The 16,760-nt window shown below is 49.1% G+C and overlaps 2 protein-coding genes across 4 annotated transcripts; one reads left to right on the forward strand and one right to left on the reverse strand.

Annotated features, from left to right (window-relative positions):
- Positions 1-5,252: 5,252 nt before the first annotated feature.
- FEZF1 (FEZ family zinc finger 1) lies at positions 5,253-13,977 on the reverse strand. Of its 2 annotated transcripts, XM_045495448.1 has the most exons (6): positions 13,545-13,977; positions 12,375-12,510; positions 7,411-8,284; positions 7,013-7,147; positions 6,677-6,809; positions 5,253-6,247 (listed from the first exon to the last, which is right to left on the reverse strand). In XM_045495448.1, exons 3-6 carry the CDS (start codon positions 8,209-8,211, stop codon positions 5,889-5,891), a joined length of 1,428 nt encoding a protein of 475 aa, XP_045351404.1. In that variant the 5' UTR covers positions 8,212-8,284; positions 12,375-12,510; positions 13,545-13,977; the 3' UTR covers positions 5,253-5,888. The 2 variants fall into 2 exon arrangements, with proteins under 2 accessions (XP_045351404.1, XP_045351403.1); XM_045495447.1 differs by lacking the exons at positions 12,375-12,510; positions 13,545-13,977 and adding an exon at positions 10,824-10,934.
- On the forward strand, positions 8,595-13,352 carry LOC123606779. Of its 2 annotated transcripts, XM_045495450.1 has the most exons (3): positions 8,595-9,112; positions 9,804-9,977; positions 13,025-13,352. In XM_045495450.1, the coding sequence occupies exons 1-3, from the start codon at positions 8,885-8,887 to the stop codon at positions 13,211-13,213; spliced, it is 591 nt and encodes a 196-aa protein (XP_045351406.1). In that variant the 5' UTR covers positions 8,595-8,884; the 3' UTR covers positions 13,214-13,352. The 2 variants fall into 2 exon arrangements, with proteins under 2 accessions (XP_045351406.1, XP_045351405.1); XM_045495449.1 differs by having other exon boundaries at positions 8,999-9,977.
- Positions 13,978-16,760: the final 2,783 nt, after the last annotated feature.

The raw sequence follows: 16,760 nt of genomic DNA on the forward strand, positions 1-16,760 counted from the left end.
TAATTTTTTCCACATCTTAAGGAGTCAACATAATTCCTTAATTTCATTAAACACCCAGTCAGCATTCAAATTTCCAGTAGTTTAAGGTGTCATACTGACTTTTATTTGTAAGGTTCATTTGATGCAGTTGGGATTTAAATGAGAGCCATACATAACAAATGTTTATTTTGTTTTTCCAATCTCTTTTAACTGATAGGTTTTCTTGTTATCCCTGACCTGGCCCCCTCCTTCCTCCTGTTTCTCCTCTTCCTCTTCCTATTATTATTATTATTTTTTTTTTAATGTCTATTTTTGAGAGAGAGAGAGAACAGAGCCCGCGTGGGGGAGGGGCAGAGAGAGAAGGAGACACAGAATCTGAAGCAGGCTCCAGGCTCTGAGCTGTCAGCACAGAGCCCCAAGTGGGGCTCGAACCCAGGAACCACCACCACGGGATTATGACTTGAGTTGAAGTCAGCCGCTTAACTGACTGAGCCCCCCAGGAGTCCCTCCCTCACTATTATTTGTTGAAGAAACTAGGTTCTTTGTCCTGTAGAGGTTTGTTCCAAAGTCTGTGGCTGAAATTTTAAAGATACAGCTCACATCCAGAGATTTGTGTAACAAAAATGTTGTGGAATGTCACACCTATCCTCCAGATTTGGTTTACATTTAACTGAAAAATTACATTTCTGTGGTGGGTTATCAAAAGACATCACCATATTTGTTACTGTCATCAGAGGGCTCTGTATCAGAAAGGTATGAACTTTTAGATTTTTTACACACAAAAAGTCTATATTATGGTTATCAAGAAGGACACAGTTAAATCAAACTGGAGATCTGTTCTTCACTTTGTATAGATTTCTAGCTCCAGTTAGGAACTGATACATGATGCTTTCTCTCCCCACTCTCACCTTTGTACCCTTGAGCAACATTTGTTTGACAGCAAAATATTAGCCCTGGAGACTTGTATTGACAGAATTTTATTTCATCTTTATTTAGTAACCTAATCTCCATAAGACCAATAGCAGTATGATTTCATCTGATACCAACGTCACCTCAAACTTGAACAGAAAACATACGTGGGTTTTTGGAATAACTTTGTGCCCATTCAAGTGCATGATGGATTCTGACTTTTGCTTAAAGTTCATTGTGAGCAACATATCACAATAGAAGCAGAAAAATATAACAGAGGCAGGTTTTCCTACCAAGGTCATTTAAACACCAGGCCTCCTCCTCTTCTCTACTGCCTGGAGTGAGGGACCCTACTCTGGCTTGAACTGGCAATTGCTTCAACCCTAAGAGTACACAAATGACCAGTGTGTTAATGTATCTTTACAATATTTGTTTTTAGTTGGTATGCCCTGGAGCTGGAATGAACATATGCTTTGATTTCTAGAAACAATGAAATTCATAATAAATTATGTTCTCCTTACAAATATGGTTTTTTGGTTTTTAATTAACCTAGTGGAAGTATATAATTTCTTGTGTGAAAGTAATCTGGGGTTTGGCAAAAACATAGCAAAAAGGCAATGTTTTATCTGGTTCAAATTTTTTTTTCAGGACCAGTCAACAACTTCATATTCTTACCCATTGAAGTTCAGTCTTGTCTTTAATTTTCATGCTTTTAAATATGCGCTGTTTAGGGGCGCCTGGGTGGCTCAGTTGCTTGAGCGTCCACTTCAGCTCAGGTCATGATCTCCGGTCTGTGAGTTCGAGCCCCACATCGGGCTCTGTGCTGACAGCTCTGAGCATGGAGCTTGCTTCGGATTCTGTGTCTCCCTCTCTCTCTGTCCCTCCCCTGCTCACGCTCTGTTTCTCTCTCTCAAAAATAAATAAACATTAAAAAAAATTTAAATATACACTGTTTGGTAACAGAGTAAGTTATGATCTCTTAAAATCATAAACAAAGTATAACAAAAATCTACCCATTACAGGGGTTTACAAGTGATGACGAAAATATTTTTGTTTCTTCACCAATTTTGAATTTGAAGTAATTTATATTTTATGTTGTCTATTTTAGGATGAGTATTTTATAAAGACAAAACATACCCATTATAGTTATAATTCAGTCAATGCTTTGAGTTGTATTATGATTTCTGACATTGCTAACTACTACTAATAAAAGAAGCATCTATCAAACAGGGTGCACAGATTCTGGGAATCATGACTCCATTGCATTTTTTGATTCATTTCTTTCACATTTGTAAAGGATCAAAGTTCTACACAAAATTCATAAACCTTCAAACTTCACTAACAAGTAACTTCTTTGATGAGGCCCCTAAATAATGCTTTTGTTTACTAGTGAAAAATGGACACTTTAGTTCTAATCTTGCACAATAACTTGTTCTCCAACTAAAATTTTGAAAGTCTGAACAAATTATACCCTTTGGGAAGATATTTTTGGAAATCAGGATTTGCATTCTGTGTTAAAACTGGTAGGAATTAACTACTTACATTATTCGTTTTGTAGTATATTCTGATTTCCAAAACTGACCAAAGAACTGAGTTTGCTGGTAAAAAGAAGGTGGACTGGGATAAGCCAATTTGCGATTCATACTTTTATGGTACGTGTTTCATGAATGAACATAAACATTTATGTAAGCACATACAGACATACACAGGTTGAACAGTCAGGGGAAAAACACCTTTTAATATTTGTCGGAGGGGGGAGAATTGTAAAGTCTTCCATCAACTATTAGCTAAGTATCCCTCTTCATCAATTTTTACCTGCCCCTCCCACTTAATCTCTAAACTCATCCTATCTTTAAGGAGATTGTCCTTGATGTTTAGTAAGCTCTACCAGCTGTGTCATAAATCAAAGTTCATCCATAAATCGCCTCCAGACAAGTAGTCCTCTTGAGTGCTTATTTTAGAGAATTTCCTTCTGGCTTCGCCTACTTAATCACCACCGCTTCAGGCTACTCAAACCTGTGAGCAGATAGACAACGTTTCCTTTTGCCTGCCTTCTCTGGAACCATTGTACCTCCCCAAATTAGACCTATACAGTCATTCCAGATTACAGTAACAGACCCCCCCCCCACTCCACACACACACACACACACACACACACACATTCTCTCTCTCTCTCTCTCTCTCTCTCTCTCTCTCTCTCCCTCTCTCATTCTCCCACCCCCCAACCTAATTTTTCCTTCCAGAGATGTCTATTTTTAATATAAGTCAAAGCACACTGGCATGGGTTAGAGGGTGGGGATACTACCACATAGAAGTACTTTCTCGCTGCAAGCATTTTATGGTTTAGTAATTTTCCTCAACATTGTTCAACTTGTTTTTCACCAGTAAAATCGTGTCACGTTGAAAGAACTACTTCCCGGGGTTTTGAGAATAAGTTCAAATACTTACTGAGAATAAGTTCACGAAGCAAAGGCCATTTTCTGCCCTTTAAAATGACCCCTGACCTCATTATGTTTACTCAAAAAGAACAAATGCTTTCAAGATGCGCCGAAACCACCTCCAAAAGGTGGTTACTTCTAAACTATGAGACATTTCCCGAAACTCCCTCTATGGCGTGGGCAACTGTGAACGATTGCAGCTAGCGCCTGGGACAAGATTTTTCAATCGGCCTCTACATTTAGGGAGAGACCACAATTCCACCTGCCGCGTAGATTCAGAAACCACCCAACTCTACGGGATTCCAAACCTCTCCATCTCTTTCTGAGGCAACCCCAACATGGATCTGGGCGCAGCAAAGGATAAGATGGGGTGTGGGGAGGCCAGGAAAAGAAAAACGTGGGGATTCCATCTAATGATTGCGGGGCCGGGACTTAAAAAACTCCCAGTGCGCGAGGGCGGTGGGATGCCGAAGGGCGTGCCTCTTTGGGTAAGAGCAGAGGGGAGGCTGGACCCCATGTCTGCACGTGGAATCAGTAATTCCCCGTTCTCGGAACCCTCGGGTGCAACTCCGCGCCACGCGTCTGGGGCTCCCCGAACCCGAAAGGGGCCCCGAGTGGACTGGGTGAGGGTGTCCAGCGGGGCCCGCTCACCCGCTCGCCCGCAGTCCTCTCCGGGGCTGTCGTCTCCCTGCCCTTTGGGCCGCAGAGGAGCCCCTCGGGGGGAGGGCTCACCGCGCCCGCGTCAATCCTTCCCGGCCTTGAAATGCAGATTCTGGTTGCCAAGGGAATCGCCGCCTTGCCCCCGCGGTGCCCCCGGCCCAGGTTCGTTCTTCGTCCCGCCTCTGGCTGAAGGCGCCACTTTGCCAGGAGCGCCACAAAGACGTGCAAAAGTGAGGCGGCACAGCACGTTTTTAAACTCGTTCCCCGCGCCTCTCTCCTGCAACCATAGGGGCGCTCCAAGAGCTAGTGAGGCAGCGCTGCCCCAGGCGCGGGAAGAGAATCTAGGCTTCTCTGGAGCCTGTGCCCGCGGTGTGGATCTGCAGTGGATTGTTCGCCACCGCCAGGACTGCAGATAGCGCCAGGCCGAGGGGAGGGGCCGAGACGCACCCTGCGGGCGGGCAGGGGTGCCGGGACCGCGGTGGCGAGGCGGGGACCCCTGCGGCCCGCTGTCCCCTGCATCTCTCCCCGGATGTGGTCCCCCTGCGGTGGGATGGCTGTGCTGCTCTGCGAGTTTGTCTGGCAGCTTCTACTGAGCAGCTAATAGTATAACAACCCGGCTTTGATAAATCTGAACTAATTACCCCTCTTAATTAAAGTCTTTAGCAGTTGTTTCACTGTTTTGGCAAGAAAACAGGAGAGACTTGCAGTTAGAAAACACCAGAGCCCGAGCTCACAGTGGAGCTGCTGATTAACACTTGAAGCATTTCAAGGACCTGGCACCCGACACAGTTTGGTTTTCATCCATGTTCCCTCCTTGATTGGAAGTATATTCGTCTATAAACATATATACACATAAAAACACGGAGGATCTTTTTGCCAGCTGTGTACAAGTGCCTGTGTGCATTCAGGATGCAAACAATAGATACCTTTCTGCAGGGTATTGTCCTGATGCACGTTTGCGATGTATATTACACACATCTCCTAGATACGTTGTTTCCATTTAACAGCACTTCAAACAGATCAGATGGCCCAGGACAAAGACGTTTGTTAGAAAACTTCACATCTTCTGCCTCTGAACTTTGTCAAATTTCATTGCTTTGGGCCGAAGTTGTAACTGTGTAAAGAGACTATTATTTTGTTCTTGGTGAATTTCTCAGAACAAACATTAGGTGGTACTAACCCAGGGTTGAACTTTCAAAGAATGTGGAAGGATGAGGAGGTCAGAATAGTGATCTCTAGCTGAGTAATATGAACAGAGCCCTTACGTTTGTTGATTAAATAAGCATGTTCCAAGTATTTATTTCCAACAGTCAATGAATCAATTTTCACGTGCAAGAATCAAAACCAAAATTCAAATTCATCCATAATGAACCACCTTTTTCTAGTGTGTGTGTGTGTGTGTGTGTGTGTGTGCTCACGACTGTGAAATGTGCCTTTACAGGCACACACATCTATGCGTGTATATATAACATACACACAGTGTCTTGTTACCTCAGGGAAAGACGAAATGATAAACAATCGGCAGGCATCTTGAGACCGCAGAATAACACAATGGAAATATATACAATAATAAAATTAAAATGGTGCAGCATTCCCGGGTAGGATAATACAGATCTCAATAAATACAGCAGAATTTTGTTTAAAAAAAAAAATCAGAAAACAAACCCCCCAATTTTCTCATAATCGTTAGTGCGTATATAGGATATAATACACAGAACCATTTAGCAGGTGCATGCAAGAGGCTAAAGGCGGGGGAAATGCAGAGGCTTCTGGTAGGCGCTAACGTGGGGCCCAACACGCCCTGGGGTCTGCAGACGAGCTTGGGTCGGCAGGACCAGCTCTATTCCCCCGCTGCCTCGGTAGTGGGGCCCGAATGCGGCTGGGAAGGGACTTTGGCCTTGATCACTGGTGGCCCGGGTGGAGCCCGGGCTGCAGGGGACCAGGGGGCGGCAGCGGCGGCGGCAGAGGCGGCAGGGTGGCAGGCGGCATCTGCTGTAGAGGGGGCGACGGGTCCGTGCCGGGCTCCCCAGCGGACGTGCGGGCCAGCCCCAGGCTGCTGTCGTGCAGCTTGCGGACGTGCTTCTTGAGGTCAAAGTTCCTGCAGAAGCCTTTGCCACACGTGGGGCACGTGAACGGCTTCTTGTCGTTGTGAGTGTGCATGTGGAAGGTGAGGTTGTAAACCTGGTGGAAAGCCTTGTTGCAGATACTGCACTTGAACTGCTTCTCCCCGCTGTGGGTCAACTTGTGGTTTTTGTAATTCCCTGAAACAGACAGATGACAGGGACGTGGGTCTAAGTTGAGAGCTTGAAAAGAGAGGAGTGGACTATTGCAAAGCAAGAGGAAGAGCTGCCACAGCTCGGACAGCAGGTGCGGGCTGCGCTGGGCACCTGCACTAGCCTCTCCCCACGTTTACCTGTAAATATCAGCAATGAGGCCATCCCCTCCACATTTTAAAACATATTTATTAACCCAGTTGTATAAAACGAGAACAAGCCGCTCGGAAATACCCCTCAGTGTATAAACCATGTCTTTCTCTATTACTAACCAGATGCAAGGGCAGGAGGTTGGAATGGCAACAGATGCACCAGTAACTAGGTGCACTTTAAAAACCATTTTTCTAAAATACCCGGAAAAGATTGGAACTTTCAGTAAGACTACTGGTGAAAGGCGACGCCTCCTGCGTTCTATACCTTTCTGATGAAATCCTTTGCCACAGAATTCACACACAAACGGTTTGTAGCCTGCGTGTATTCGGGTATGCGTGTTTAAAGTGGAACTTCTATTAAATGCTTTGCCACACTGGTTACATTTGTGAGGTTTTTCCTAAGGGGAAGGGAAGAAAAGCAGAGAAGTTAAGGTATTTTGTGGAGTCCTGCAAACTCAAAAACACAGTAATGCTGTCTCCCGTGTTTTTCAGCAGAACAAAGGCAAAAACATGGCATTTCCTCCTGTCCAGCTAGCACATTTTAAACCTTTTGCTAAACAGCCAGGGTTTAGCGGCTATTTTTCTACCAACCGTTCCGCACCTGGGTATGAATGATCTTGTGCCTGCACAGGGTGCTGGCTTGCCGGAAGCCCTTTCCACACACTTTGCAAACGAAGGGTCTGGCTCCTGTGTGCACTGGCATGTGACGGGTTAAGTTATAGTGTGCGTTAAAGACCTTAAAGTTAAACACATGGAGAACAGGTTAGCCCAACAAGTACTTTGAAATTAAGCGCGGCAGAGCAGGGGGAGGGAGGAAATAACCTTATAGAAAATGTATGCAAATAATTACAAAATAAAATGAAATTTGAAAGGAAGGAAGGAGGGAAGGAAACAAGGAGGAAAGGAGGAAGGAAGGAAGGAAGGAAGGAAGGAAGGAAGGAAGGAAGGAAGGAAGGAAGGAAGGAAGGAAGGAAGACCTCCCTCCTGCATAGTACTTGCCTTTCCACACACTTCGCAAGTGAAAACTTTGGGCTTGGTATTAGGAGAGCCTCGGCTGAAGTCAGAGGTTTTGAACGCGATTTTTTCCGACAGAAGCTGGGCGCTTTCTTTCATATAATGCTGCAGTTGAGCCTGGGACAAGTCTTTGAAAGCTACTCCCGAGGGGTACTTCTCTACCGCCGGGACCACCAGTTTATTTCTTTCAGCTAAATACGTTTTTGGCTGAGGGTGCAGAGGGGAACTGAGGAAGTAGGAGGCCACCGGGTGGATGTTAACGCCGGCTGCCGGGTGGCAGGGGCCGTCACCTCGATTCAGGTAGCACAGGGCTCCCATGGCGTGGAAGGAAGAATGGTTGACCACACGGGGCCTTACCAGCTTGTACTGCTGCAGCGGCAGCGCGTCCCGGGCCAGGTCGCCCTTGAGACTCAGCGCGCAGTTGAGCAGATCGCTGCAGCTGAACGCGGGCGCTGCGGGCGCCGCTGCGGGTGCCGCCGGAGCCTCCAGACTCGCCTTCCGCGGCTCCGAGCCCGTCATTCCAGCCTTGGAGCTCGTATCGTACGCCACAGGCACGAAGGGGATCATGCAAGGGATCGACGAGTTAAGATGCAAAGAGTGCTTGGGGTCCCCCTTGGGCACGGCTCCCTGAAGGAAGTGGGGGACGGGCAGGGCCTTGGGCTCTGGGGTGCGCGCCATGATTCGTTCGATGGAGAAAGCCAAGGGTTTGGAGGTGCTCATCATGTTGCCCCGGGCCGGAGCAGTAGCTAACATTTTGGCAGTCGCGTTGTGGCAGCTACTGTCCATCTCTGAGTCGCCAGCGTCCGTCAGCCGGGGCCAGGCTGCGCCGTCGTTGCCTTGTTCCCTGCTTGTCACAGACCTGCGGAGAGGAGGACGGGCACCATCACCACCAGCAGCCTCCTCCTCCTCCTCCCCAGCATCACCAGCCGAACCTGCCTGCCCAGCCCAATGGACTCCTGCCAGCCCATCGCAGAGTTCTTGGCGCACCAATGACTCGAGGACAATCACTACTTATTTCTATCAATAGAAAGTGTTGTGTCAATAACGCAGCCAAGATCTCGCCAATCGTTAACTTCCAAGAGGAGAAGGTAAACTAGATAATTGCTCAATTCGCTTCCAACAGTCAACAGGAAAACTTTTTTTTTCTCCGCAGTCAGTGACTACTTTTCATTGGTGAGTGAAGTTCCCCCGCCCAAAAGAGGCGGGGGCGCTCTTCGCCGCGCGGCTCGCCCTCCCCTCTGCGCGCAGTCTTTCGGGCGCACACCTCGCCGTCTTCCCCCGCCCCTTTGCTTTTTCCTCTGTCTTTTTAATTCTCAATCTGCTTAACCAGGCTTTAAAGGCCAAGCAAATCTGAGATCAATTTTCTCGTTTAGCTCTAAGTGACATCATCTAAAATCATTGTGCAAAGGCTAAATAAGGAAACGGAGTCTAATTCAGGGGCAAACGCCCGGCTATATTTATGAAACGCCAGGCTCCAGAAAGCCACGGCCAGGAAGCCGACCGCAGCGAAATCCGAGCTTTCTCTGCACGGTTCCGCCGGGCCGACACCGGGCCCAGGTCAAAGCCGCGCCGCCTCCTCCGCAGCCCTCTTTCTAGGGCTCCTCTGGGGCAAGGGGCTGAGGACTCCCGGCATCCCGGAGTCTCTGCGGCCCGAGCCGAATCTGGACCACTTGGAAGACGCCAGCAGGTAACTGGCCTCACAAAACGTCCCTGAGAATTAAAGGCCTTGGGAGGCTTGTTATGTATTTGTGGTTTTGTAAATGTGGTACCTTGACAGAAGTTTGGGAAAGCCGCACTCCATCCACAAAGTTGAGAAGGAGTTGCAAGGAATAGGCGGGTATCACACGACCAGAAACTTCGGCTACGGCCCGACCCCACCCCCGATATACACGAACACACACACACGCGCGCTTTTATACGTTTCCATTGAGAGCCCAGAAAAAATATTTATGTTAAGTACCTGCTCTCAGAGCTCTCTCGGAGCATTTTAGATACTGAAAGTTAAGCAGAGAAGGGAAACAACCTATGATTCCACCCCCAGCCCTCCATGTCCCTACTGCTGGAGTCCCCACCACTTGTCAAAGCAGCGCAGGAGGCAGCCTGGGTGCGTGTGCTCACCGCGCGGCGGCGAGCACCGGGACCTGCGGGCACGCGAGCGCGCGGAGACCTAGTCCCTGCAACGCCCCAATATGCCGGCGCCCTCGGGTCTGGCGCCTCTGTCAAAACTCGGCGAGGAGCGGTAGAGCGTAAGGGGTGTTCCTGGAAGGCTCAGGTGGCTGCTCCTTGGTGCTGCGCGGGTTCCCGCCGCCTAGGCAGGCGCGGTCCGGAGCGCGCCGACCACTGCAGCGCTCAAGCTTCTGGTTGCTCCCCTTTGCAAGCCTGCGATCCCGCAGAGCTTAGCCGTGGGACGAGCGGCTGCGCGGCGAGAGATCGGCGGCCGCGAGCCCGAGCCACGAAGTGGAGGAAGAGCGCAAACGTGCCAGTTCAGAACCCTGCGGCCCGCAAGCCCCTGGGAGTGGCCACCCGCTGCAGCCCAGGGTGCCATCTACCTGGTGAGTTACCCTCAGTGCGTACGTGTAGAACGGGTGGTGACGGGTGGGTGTGGGTGACTTCTTGCACGAGGCCTGGAAAGGGTCAGCAGTGGGAGCCTGGATGCAGACTATAAAACCTGGGATTGTTGAGCCTCTGAGCAATGTCACCCCAAAATGAGAAGTTGGACCCCAAACGGAGGAAATTTGCCTCAAAATAATCCCTCCTCCCTACCACAATGCTCAGCACAGGCCACTCACTCTGGCTTTTCGTGAGGGTCTGCCCCGCCCCGGCCGTGCGAGCCGAGAGGGGTGGACACTGCAGAGAGCCAGGGCTGGGGACGCGCGCCTTGTGTCCAGCGGCGGAGCAGAGCAGCGGGATGGGTGGTGGGGACACGCAGTTGCTAAGGATGTGGGGGAGGAGACGTGAGTCCTATTGGAAGTTGGAGGCAGCCAAAGGGCTAAATGGGGAGAAAGTCTGGATGCGACCGGCCTTAACAACTAGGCCTGGGAAATGCCTCCTTTCGGGTCTCGGGGTGGCTTCGGGCTGGGAGGCTGCAGCCGTACACAGGTGCAGGGTGAGGCGAGCTTAGGGCTCTAGAGCCGAGTCCAGAGAGAGGCGCCTTCGCAGCGGATTTGGGCCCGGGCTCAGTCACCCAGGGTGCACCCAAGCTGGAAATTTCCTTTCCTTTTGCTGTTGGGGCCTCAGACCCTGTCTCCTCTTCTTCCCTGCTCAGACAAAGAGCTCGGGGACGGCTTTGCTAGGGGAAAGGCGGGGTGGGGGTGGGGGCGGTGGCGTCCCACGACAGATGGGTCGCCGTTAAGACTTTAATTGCTGCCTTTTGGGGCAGGTCAGGTTTCCTTTCCTACCTGCTACTTCCCAACATCGAAAAATCCCCTCACGCTGCACCCCTCCAACATAGGGCCAGGTTTGAAGGAAAAGGCAAAGAAGCACGAAACAGCCTGGCTCTGGAAAGCTTCGGAGCGCCCAGCTGACTGGTGCACCTCATCCGCTTCCGGAGCGTTACCTGCCTTCTGGACTGAATGCCACCAGTTTGTTTTACGTTCGTCGCGTGTCCCTCCGCACTCCCCTCTCCCCCTCCCCCACTCCCTCCTCCTTAACGGCCAGAGTCCTGTTTTTGACCTCGGTACATTTCTCCTTCGGTGGACACCGAACTAACAAGGAGAATTATTGGCTAAGGGGTATACTTATTTGTATAGTTAATATTTCCACTGTTTGCTTTTCACTGGTCTTTTCGGGATTTGCCTTTTTGACAAGTGTTTGAAAGTAAGGTGTCATGCGAGTTAACACAAATATTGCAAAGTAGCAATTATGCCCTCCCTTTAAAACATCAGACCTGAGTTTGCTAATCCTAAAGACTGAAGAGGTGCTTTTCAAAACCTAACTTAAAGCTCTTACTTAAAAAAATATACCTCTATTCAGTTAGAACTGCCGTAAACAAAATGCAAAATGCATTTAGGAAGGGCTTCCATCGTCTTGTCAAATCTGTCCAGTACTTTGGGTTTTCTTCCCCACATTTGAAAGATAACAAAACAAAAAAGAAAAGAAAAGCAGAGCATATTTGGCAAATTCAGAAGCTTCTAAAACGGTTCATCACTTAAAAATTGTTTATTAAAAGAATGCAAGACAGCCTTGTTCGTTTCATTAATGGCAAATAGAAACAGTTATAGTTTCTTTGGACTTTCTTTGAGACTCTTCTAATCCCCTTTTTGGTCAGAGCCAGTGATTTAAGTGTCCCACTCCTTCCCAATCACAGAAAGCCAGTATTTAAATCCTTGTGGAAGGGGAGTATTAAGTGCCCTTAAGAGTGATAAACTCTTAAGACCTCCTGAGAAAATACGAAAAATTTCTACTCTTCTAAAATAATTTCAAGTTCTCTTTTTTTTTTTTTTTTTGCCTCGGGAGCCCAATTTTTATTTCAGTGCTTCCTAAACTTTGTTCTTGATTGTTCAAGAACTTGCATAATTTTCACAGGTTTTTAAATTTACATTCCTATCACAAGCAAATGCAGTTTTTGGTCAAGACTACTGCAATCTGAAATAAAAGGCAGTATAATGGAGCCATTGATTATAATCCACAATCTTTCCCCTCTTCTTTAATAAGCCACAAAGTACTGTTGAGTTTTTAAAAAGGAACACATGGATTAGAAACTATTATAACTTATCCAACCTTCTGCCAAGTGCATGAATTCATCTCTGCTCATGTTTTTAGGATTTTCAGGCCTCTCCAACATCCATGGCCCCTGCCTCTTCATCAGAAGTAACAGCCTGCTTTCCCTTTGCTTCTTAGTAGCTACTATGAGCTCAATGGAAGAGACTAGATTATTATTCCGACCACCCTGCCTCCCCAGGCACTAGGACCCATCCACAAGTCTTCCTGTTTAATAAATAGCAACCTACCTGCCTTCTGGAGGAGGAAAACCATTCCTAAATTCTCCTACAGTTTTACTCAGTCTTTATCTCTGACTTGTCTTTTGTTACTTCCTGTAATGTGTGATGGAGGTGGAGCGTTGGAGTAGGCCCCAAAGAGGGGGATCTGCAAGGTTCAAAGGAAGAGTCTTGTTGAGTACCTCAGATTAAGTTAATGAATACACAGTGGGAACTAACTTTCCAGCACATCAACAAACACAAGAGCTACGAGTTCCGATTTGAGGCTACTAGTGTGCTTTTAGTTTGGCAGCAAATAAAGAATTTTTGCTAATTTTGTAGAGCGTGTGAAGGGCAGTGTCCTCGGTTGGTTGTGAAGGAGGGGTCAGTTAACTCGCCGAGCTCTCCTTTCTTCTGGGGGAGGGGAGGACGGAGCGTGGTTTGTGGTTTAGACCTTTGTTGTTACTACTTATTTCTTTTTATTGGGGGTCTGGGTTCAACCTAGTGGAATTATTGTCCTCAAAACAGCATTTACATATTAAGTCGGTTTGTAAAAGTAAAGGAAGAGCCCCAAAGGTGAGAGCTATTAATGAGCCGGCAAGCATTACAGACAAGGATCACCTGCCGCGGGTTTGTTTCTGCCCCTCCACTAATGCTCGGGTTTTTCTCACCCGTTCCCACAGGCCTGGGAGGTGTGTTCCCTACAGACTGCGACTCAGAGCTGGACTTGGGGGAAAAAGAAGTTCAGAAACAAGCAACTCAACGTCTCCAGCTCATTCGAGAAGCTGCCTACAAGTCAAACTACAAAAGTCAGACAAGTTTTGCTTGCAATTTACAAGGTAGTTCTGGAAGCCTGGGAAGTGAACAATTAGAAGAGGACGCCCCAAACACGCTTTTGTTCTGCACTGATCGCTGGTTGTGCAACGGGCTGATTATAGCTTTTCAGCAGCAGTCCCCAGATAATTTTTACGAGTCATTTTTGTGGTCAAAATAAAACCTACATTCGACACCGCCCGATTCTTTCCTTGATACTACCCACGAGGTTTAGAGCAGTTGTGATGTTCTTTGCAAACTTTCTGATTTCCCATGAAATAAATGTCTATAATAGAAATTCAAATAATACAGAGCAGAGAAGGAGCTTAGAGAAATGGAGAAGCAACAGAAGTAAATGAAAATCCGAGAGCCTTTTATCAACGTAGTTACCTCCCGGACCCCGGCCGTCGGTGGCTCCCGGCCGGGAGCGCCCCGCGCCGACCCGCTGCCCTCGGCCGCCTGGGCGTCCATAACGGCGGCGACCTCGGCGCCCCCCGGCCCTGGCCTCGGACGGGAACTGCGTTCCCGCTGCGGGCGCCGGAGCTGAGGTGCCCGGCCTCACTCACGATTCGTTTGCCGGAGCAGAGCCATTTAAAAAGAAGCCCGAAGTGAAACCGAAAAGCTGACAACACTCCCTGGCTGGGATCTCCACTTATTGGTTCTTGCTCACGAGTCCCGAACGGTTAAAAATGACGTCGGCAAGGCCGGGGGCGACCGGGCTCTGTGACCCTGCCTTGGAGGGGCCGGCTAGGGAGGCTGGAGCGGCTTAGAGGGGACTGGGAGCCGGGGCGCTACTCCCACCGCCCGCCGCCAGCCAGACCTCCCCGCCCGCCCCCCGCGCGCTGCGCGTGCGGCGGGGCTCCCGCGCCCCCCACCCCCCTGCTCGCGCCGCGCGGTCGTCGCTTGGGTCCCTCTGACCTCCGGCCTCGGGGCCTCCACCACACCTTCGCGCCCCGCTCTCCTTTGGGGCGCGATCTCGCTCCTCCCTCTCCCCGCCGCACCCCCGCGGATCCAGCGGCGGCTCCGTCCCTCCCCTCCCCACCCCCAAGGCTGGGAGATGGGGGCAGTCACCAAAGGGTTTCGGGCGGGGGTGCCGGATCGGGTTTAGAGACCCAAGTAACAGATGGCGGAGAACTCCCGTTTGAAAAGTTTCTGAACAGAACAGTCGCTAATAGACTTGCTTTGACGACTCCGGGTGTAACTGAAGGGTCATTTAATCTAGATGTCAAGAGAAAGAAAACAGGCCTGACGCCGTGGCACGCCCAAGAGGGAACCGGAGCATCTTTTTATAAGTTTTGCCTGTCACTTTCAGTTTCCCGGAAAACACTTCCTTAAGCCACTTTTAAACGGGGTGGTGGGGGCACCTGTGAGCTCTCCTCCGAAAACCTTTCGTGTCCATTGCGCTCTGTTTCAGTGCCCGCCCCGGCCGCGCGAATCCTGCCTTCGGAGCCGTTCGGCTTGGGCTGCCAATTGTTGGGTGTCTCCTGACGGTCTCGGGGAAAGCGAGGGAGTTTTCTAACTCGATTCTTCGGTGGAAGAGTTTCCTTCTGCCTTCCCCTTTGGGCCCCACCCTCCAACCTGAACTTTCATTCCGGTTCCTGAGCTCCCCCTGCCAAGCCCTTCTTCCTTGCTAAAGGAGGAGAGGGCATGACTGTGCACGGAGCACAATACCCCCACAGCCACCTCCAGCTACTTTCACAATCCCTGAAGGACGGAGCGGGGACGCTCAGCCACTGGCCTGGGCCCCCTCTCTTGGTGGAGATGGACGTTCTTCTGCGACACCCGCCCCCACCACCTTAGGCCTCTCTCAGACCTGATCCTGTAGGCATTGCACATGTTCCAAAAGTTGAACTGTGAATCCCAGGCTTTAAGGAATGTCTCCAACTTTTACGATGTTAAGTAAAATTTCTGCCGTCTTAGTTTGAATTAGTTTGGAAGCCTTTTTTTCTTTTTCTCTTCCCTCTGTGTCCTCTTTGAGTTGTTAACTCTTTGACTTTCGCTGACAGTGGGTCCGCCCTCATAGCTTCCAATTAGACTCACAGGGGACGAGGGTACTGGAAAGAGCGCGAAGCATTCAGCGCTCCGCGTCAGTGCTGACGCTGGCAACAGGGGAACAGCATCCCGCGGCCCCCCGGCGACCTCGTGGGGCCGGCCGGCTGCTGTCACGAACGTGTCTGCCGAGGCTCCTGGGGCCTGGGTGTCAGCCCTGAGCCCCTGCCAGCCCGCGGGGTCGACGGTGGGGAGAGAAGCTGGGTCTGGGTAAAAAAAAAAAAAAGAAAGAAAGAAAGAAAAACACAAAACAAAACAAACAAACAAAAAAAACCCACGGAAGGATAAGAAGGCTGTGCATCATTCAAAGGCTGAACGGGGTCGGTTCCCGCTGCCTGTGGAGGGGGAAGAAACCCCTCCTCTACCTAACCCTGTGATTCACAGCTTCTCATAAATTTACATAATACAAAGGCGTAGATGTAAACCTAAAGGACAAAAATAATAATTCCACAGCACATATTCCATTTTCGCACCGTGGGCCTGGAAAAGTTCCCGGTGTTGGCACATGAGCTGATTTCCAAAGCTTTATACTCATGACGGAGAATAACTGAACTTTCACACCACTGTTGAAAGAAGAGGCGGAGAGGGAGAAAAAAGGGAAAGAAGGAGAAATTGGCTTTAATGACGCTGATTTAGAGTTCTTACGGAAAGCAAAACAATTTTAAAAATTAAGAGCATATGCTGCGTTCAAAAGGCAGCAGGCATGATAATAATTGGGGTTCCTTACTTTCCAAAGGATCTCTTCCCCTTTTATTTGGCAGATATCGACGTTTTATTTGAAGAGGAAAATCATTAGCCTTTAATATTAGCAGAACATTCCAATTTATTATTTCTCTAGATGAGTGAAGGCCCCAACATTTACTGACAGAATGCCTTCTCTGTCGAGAGGGCTCCAACCGGCCGATTCACATATAAGATGGAAAAGGGAAAGGCGGCAGCTACGAAGTACACGTGATTGCTGTCGTTGCCTTTCTAGGATTCGTGTTCTTTCTTTCTTTTCTGAATTTGAACTTGGATACCACTAGTAAATTCCAAATCCGGAGCCCTACTTGAAACATTTTCCTAATGATTCATCCTAATGATGTGGAATCAAATGCGGGACAGGGGCAAATCCAGCCGCAAGATCTGTGGGACCCCAGCGTCCTCTTATGTTAGCCACGATGGCCGCACTGGTGTTAGTGGCCTTTGGTCTCGCGCTCCGCCTCTGCCAATGCTCCTCGCGTCCAGCCGCGAGCGGGCATCGGAGCCCTTCCCTTATTGTTTAGACGTGGGGTGGTGGTAACTGGAAATCACAAACGGGAAAGACCATTTTCCCCCTCCTCCTTCTCCTGCATCTTTCCGTTCTTCCAGCTTCTCTTACCTCTGCAAAACCCGTATGCAAAACTAGCCATTACAATCCCCTTTCCTTCATGTTCCTTACTATCCTTCCTTTTTTTTTTTTTTTTTTTCATGTTTATTTACTTATTTTGAGAAAGCGGCTGAGCACGAGCAGGGGAGGGGCAGACAGAGAGGGAGAGAGAATCCCAATCAGGCTCTGCGCTGTCAGTACAGAGCCTG

This window comes from Leopardus geoffroyi, chromosome A2 (genome assembly GCF_018350155.1).
Source record: "Leopardus geoffroyi isolate Oge1 chromosome A2, O.geoffroyi_Oge1_pat1.0, whole genome shotgun sequence".
Taxonomy (NCBI): Eukaryota; Metazoa; Chordata; class Mammalia; order Carnivora; family Felidae; genus Leopardus; species Leopardus geoffroyi.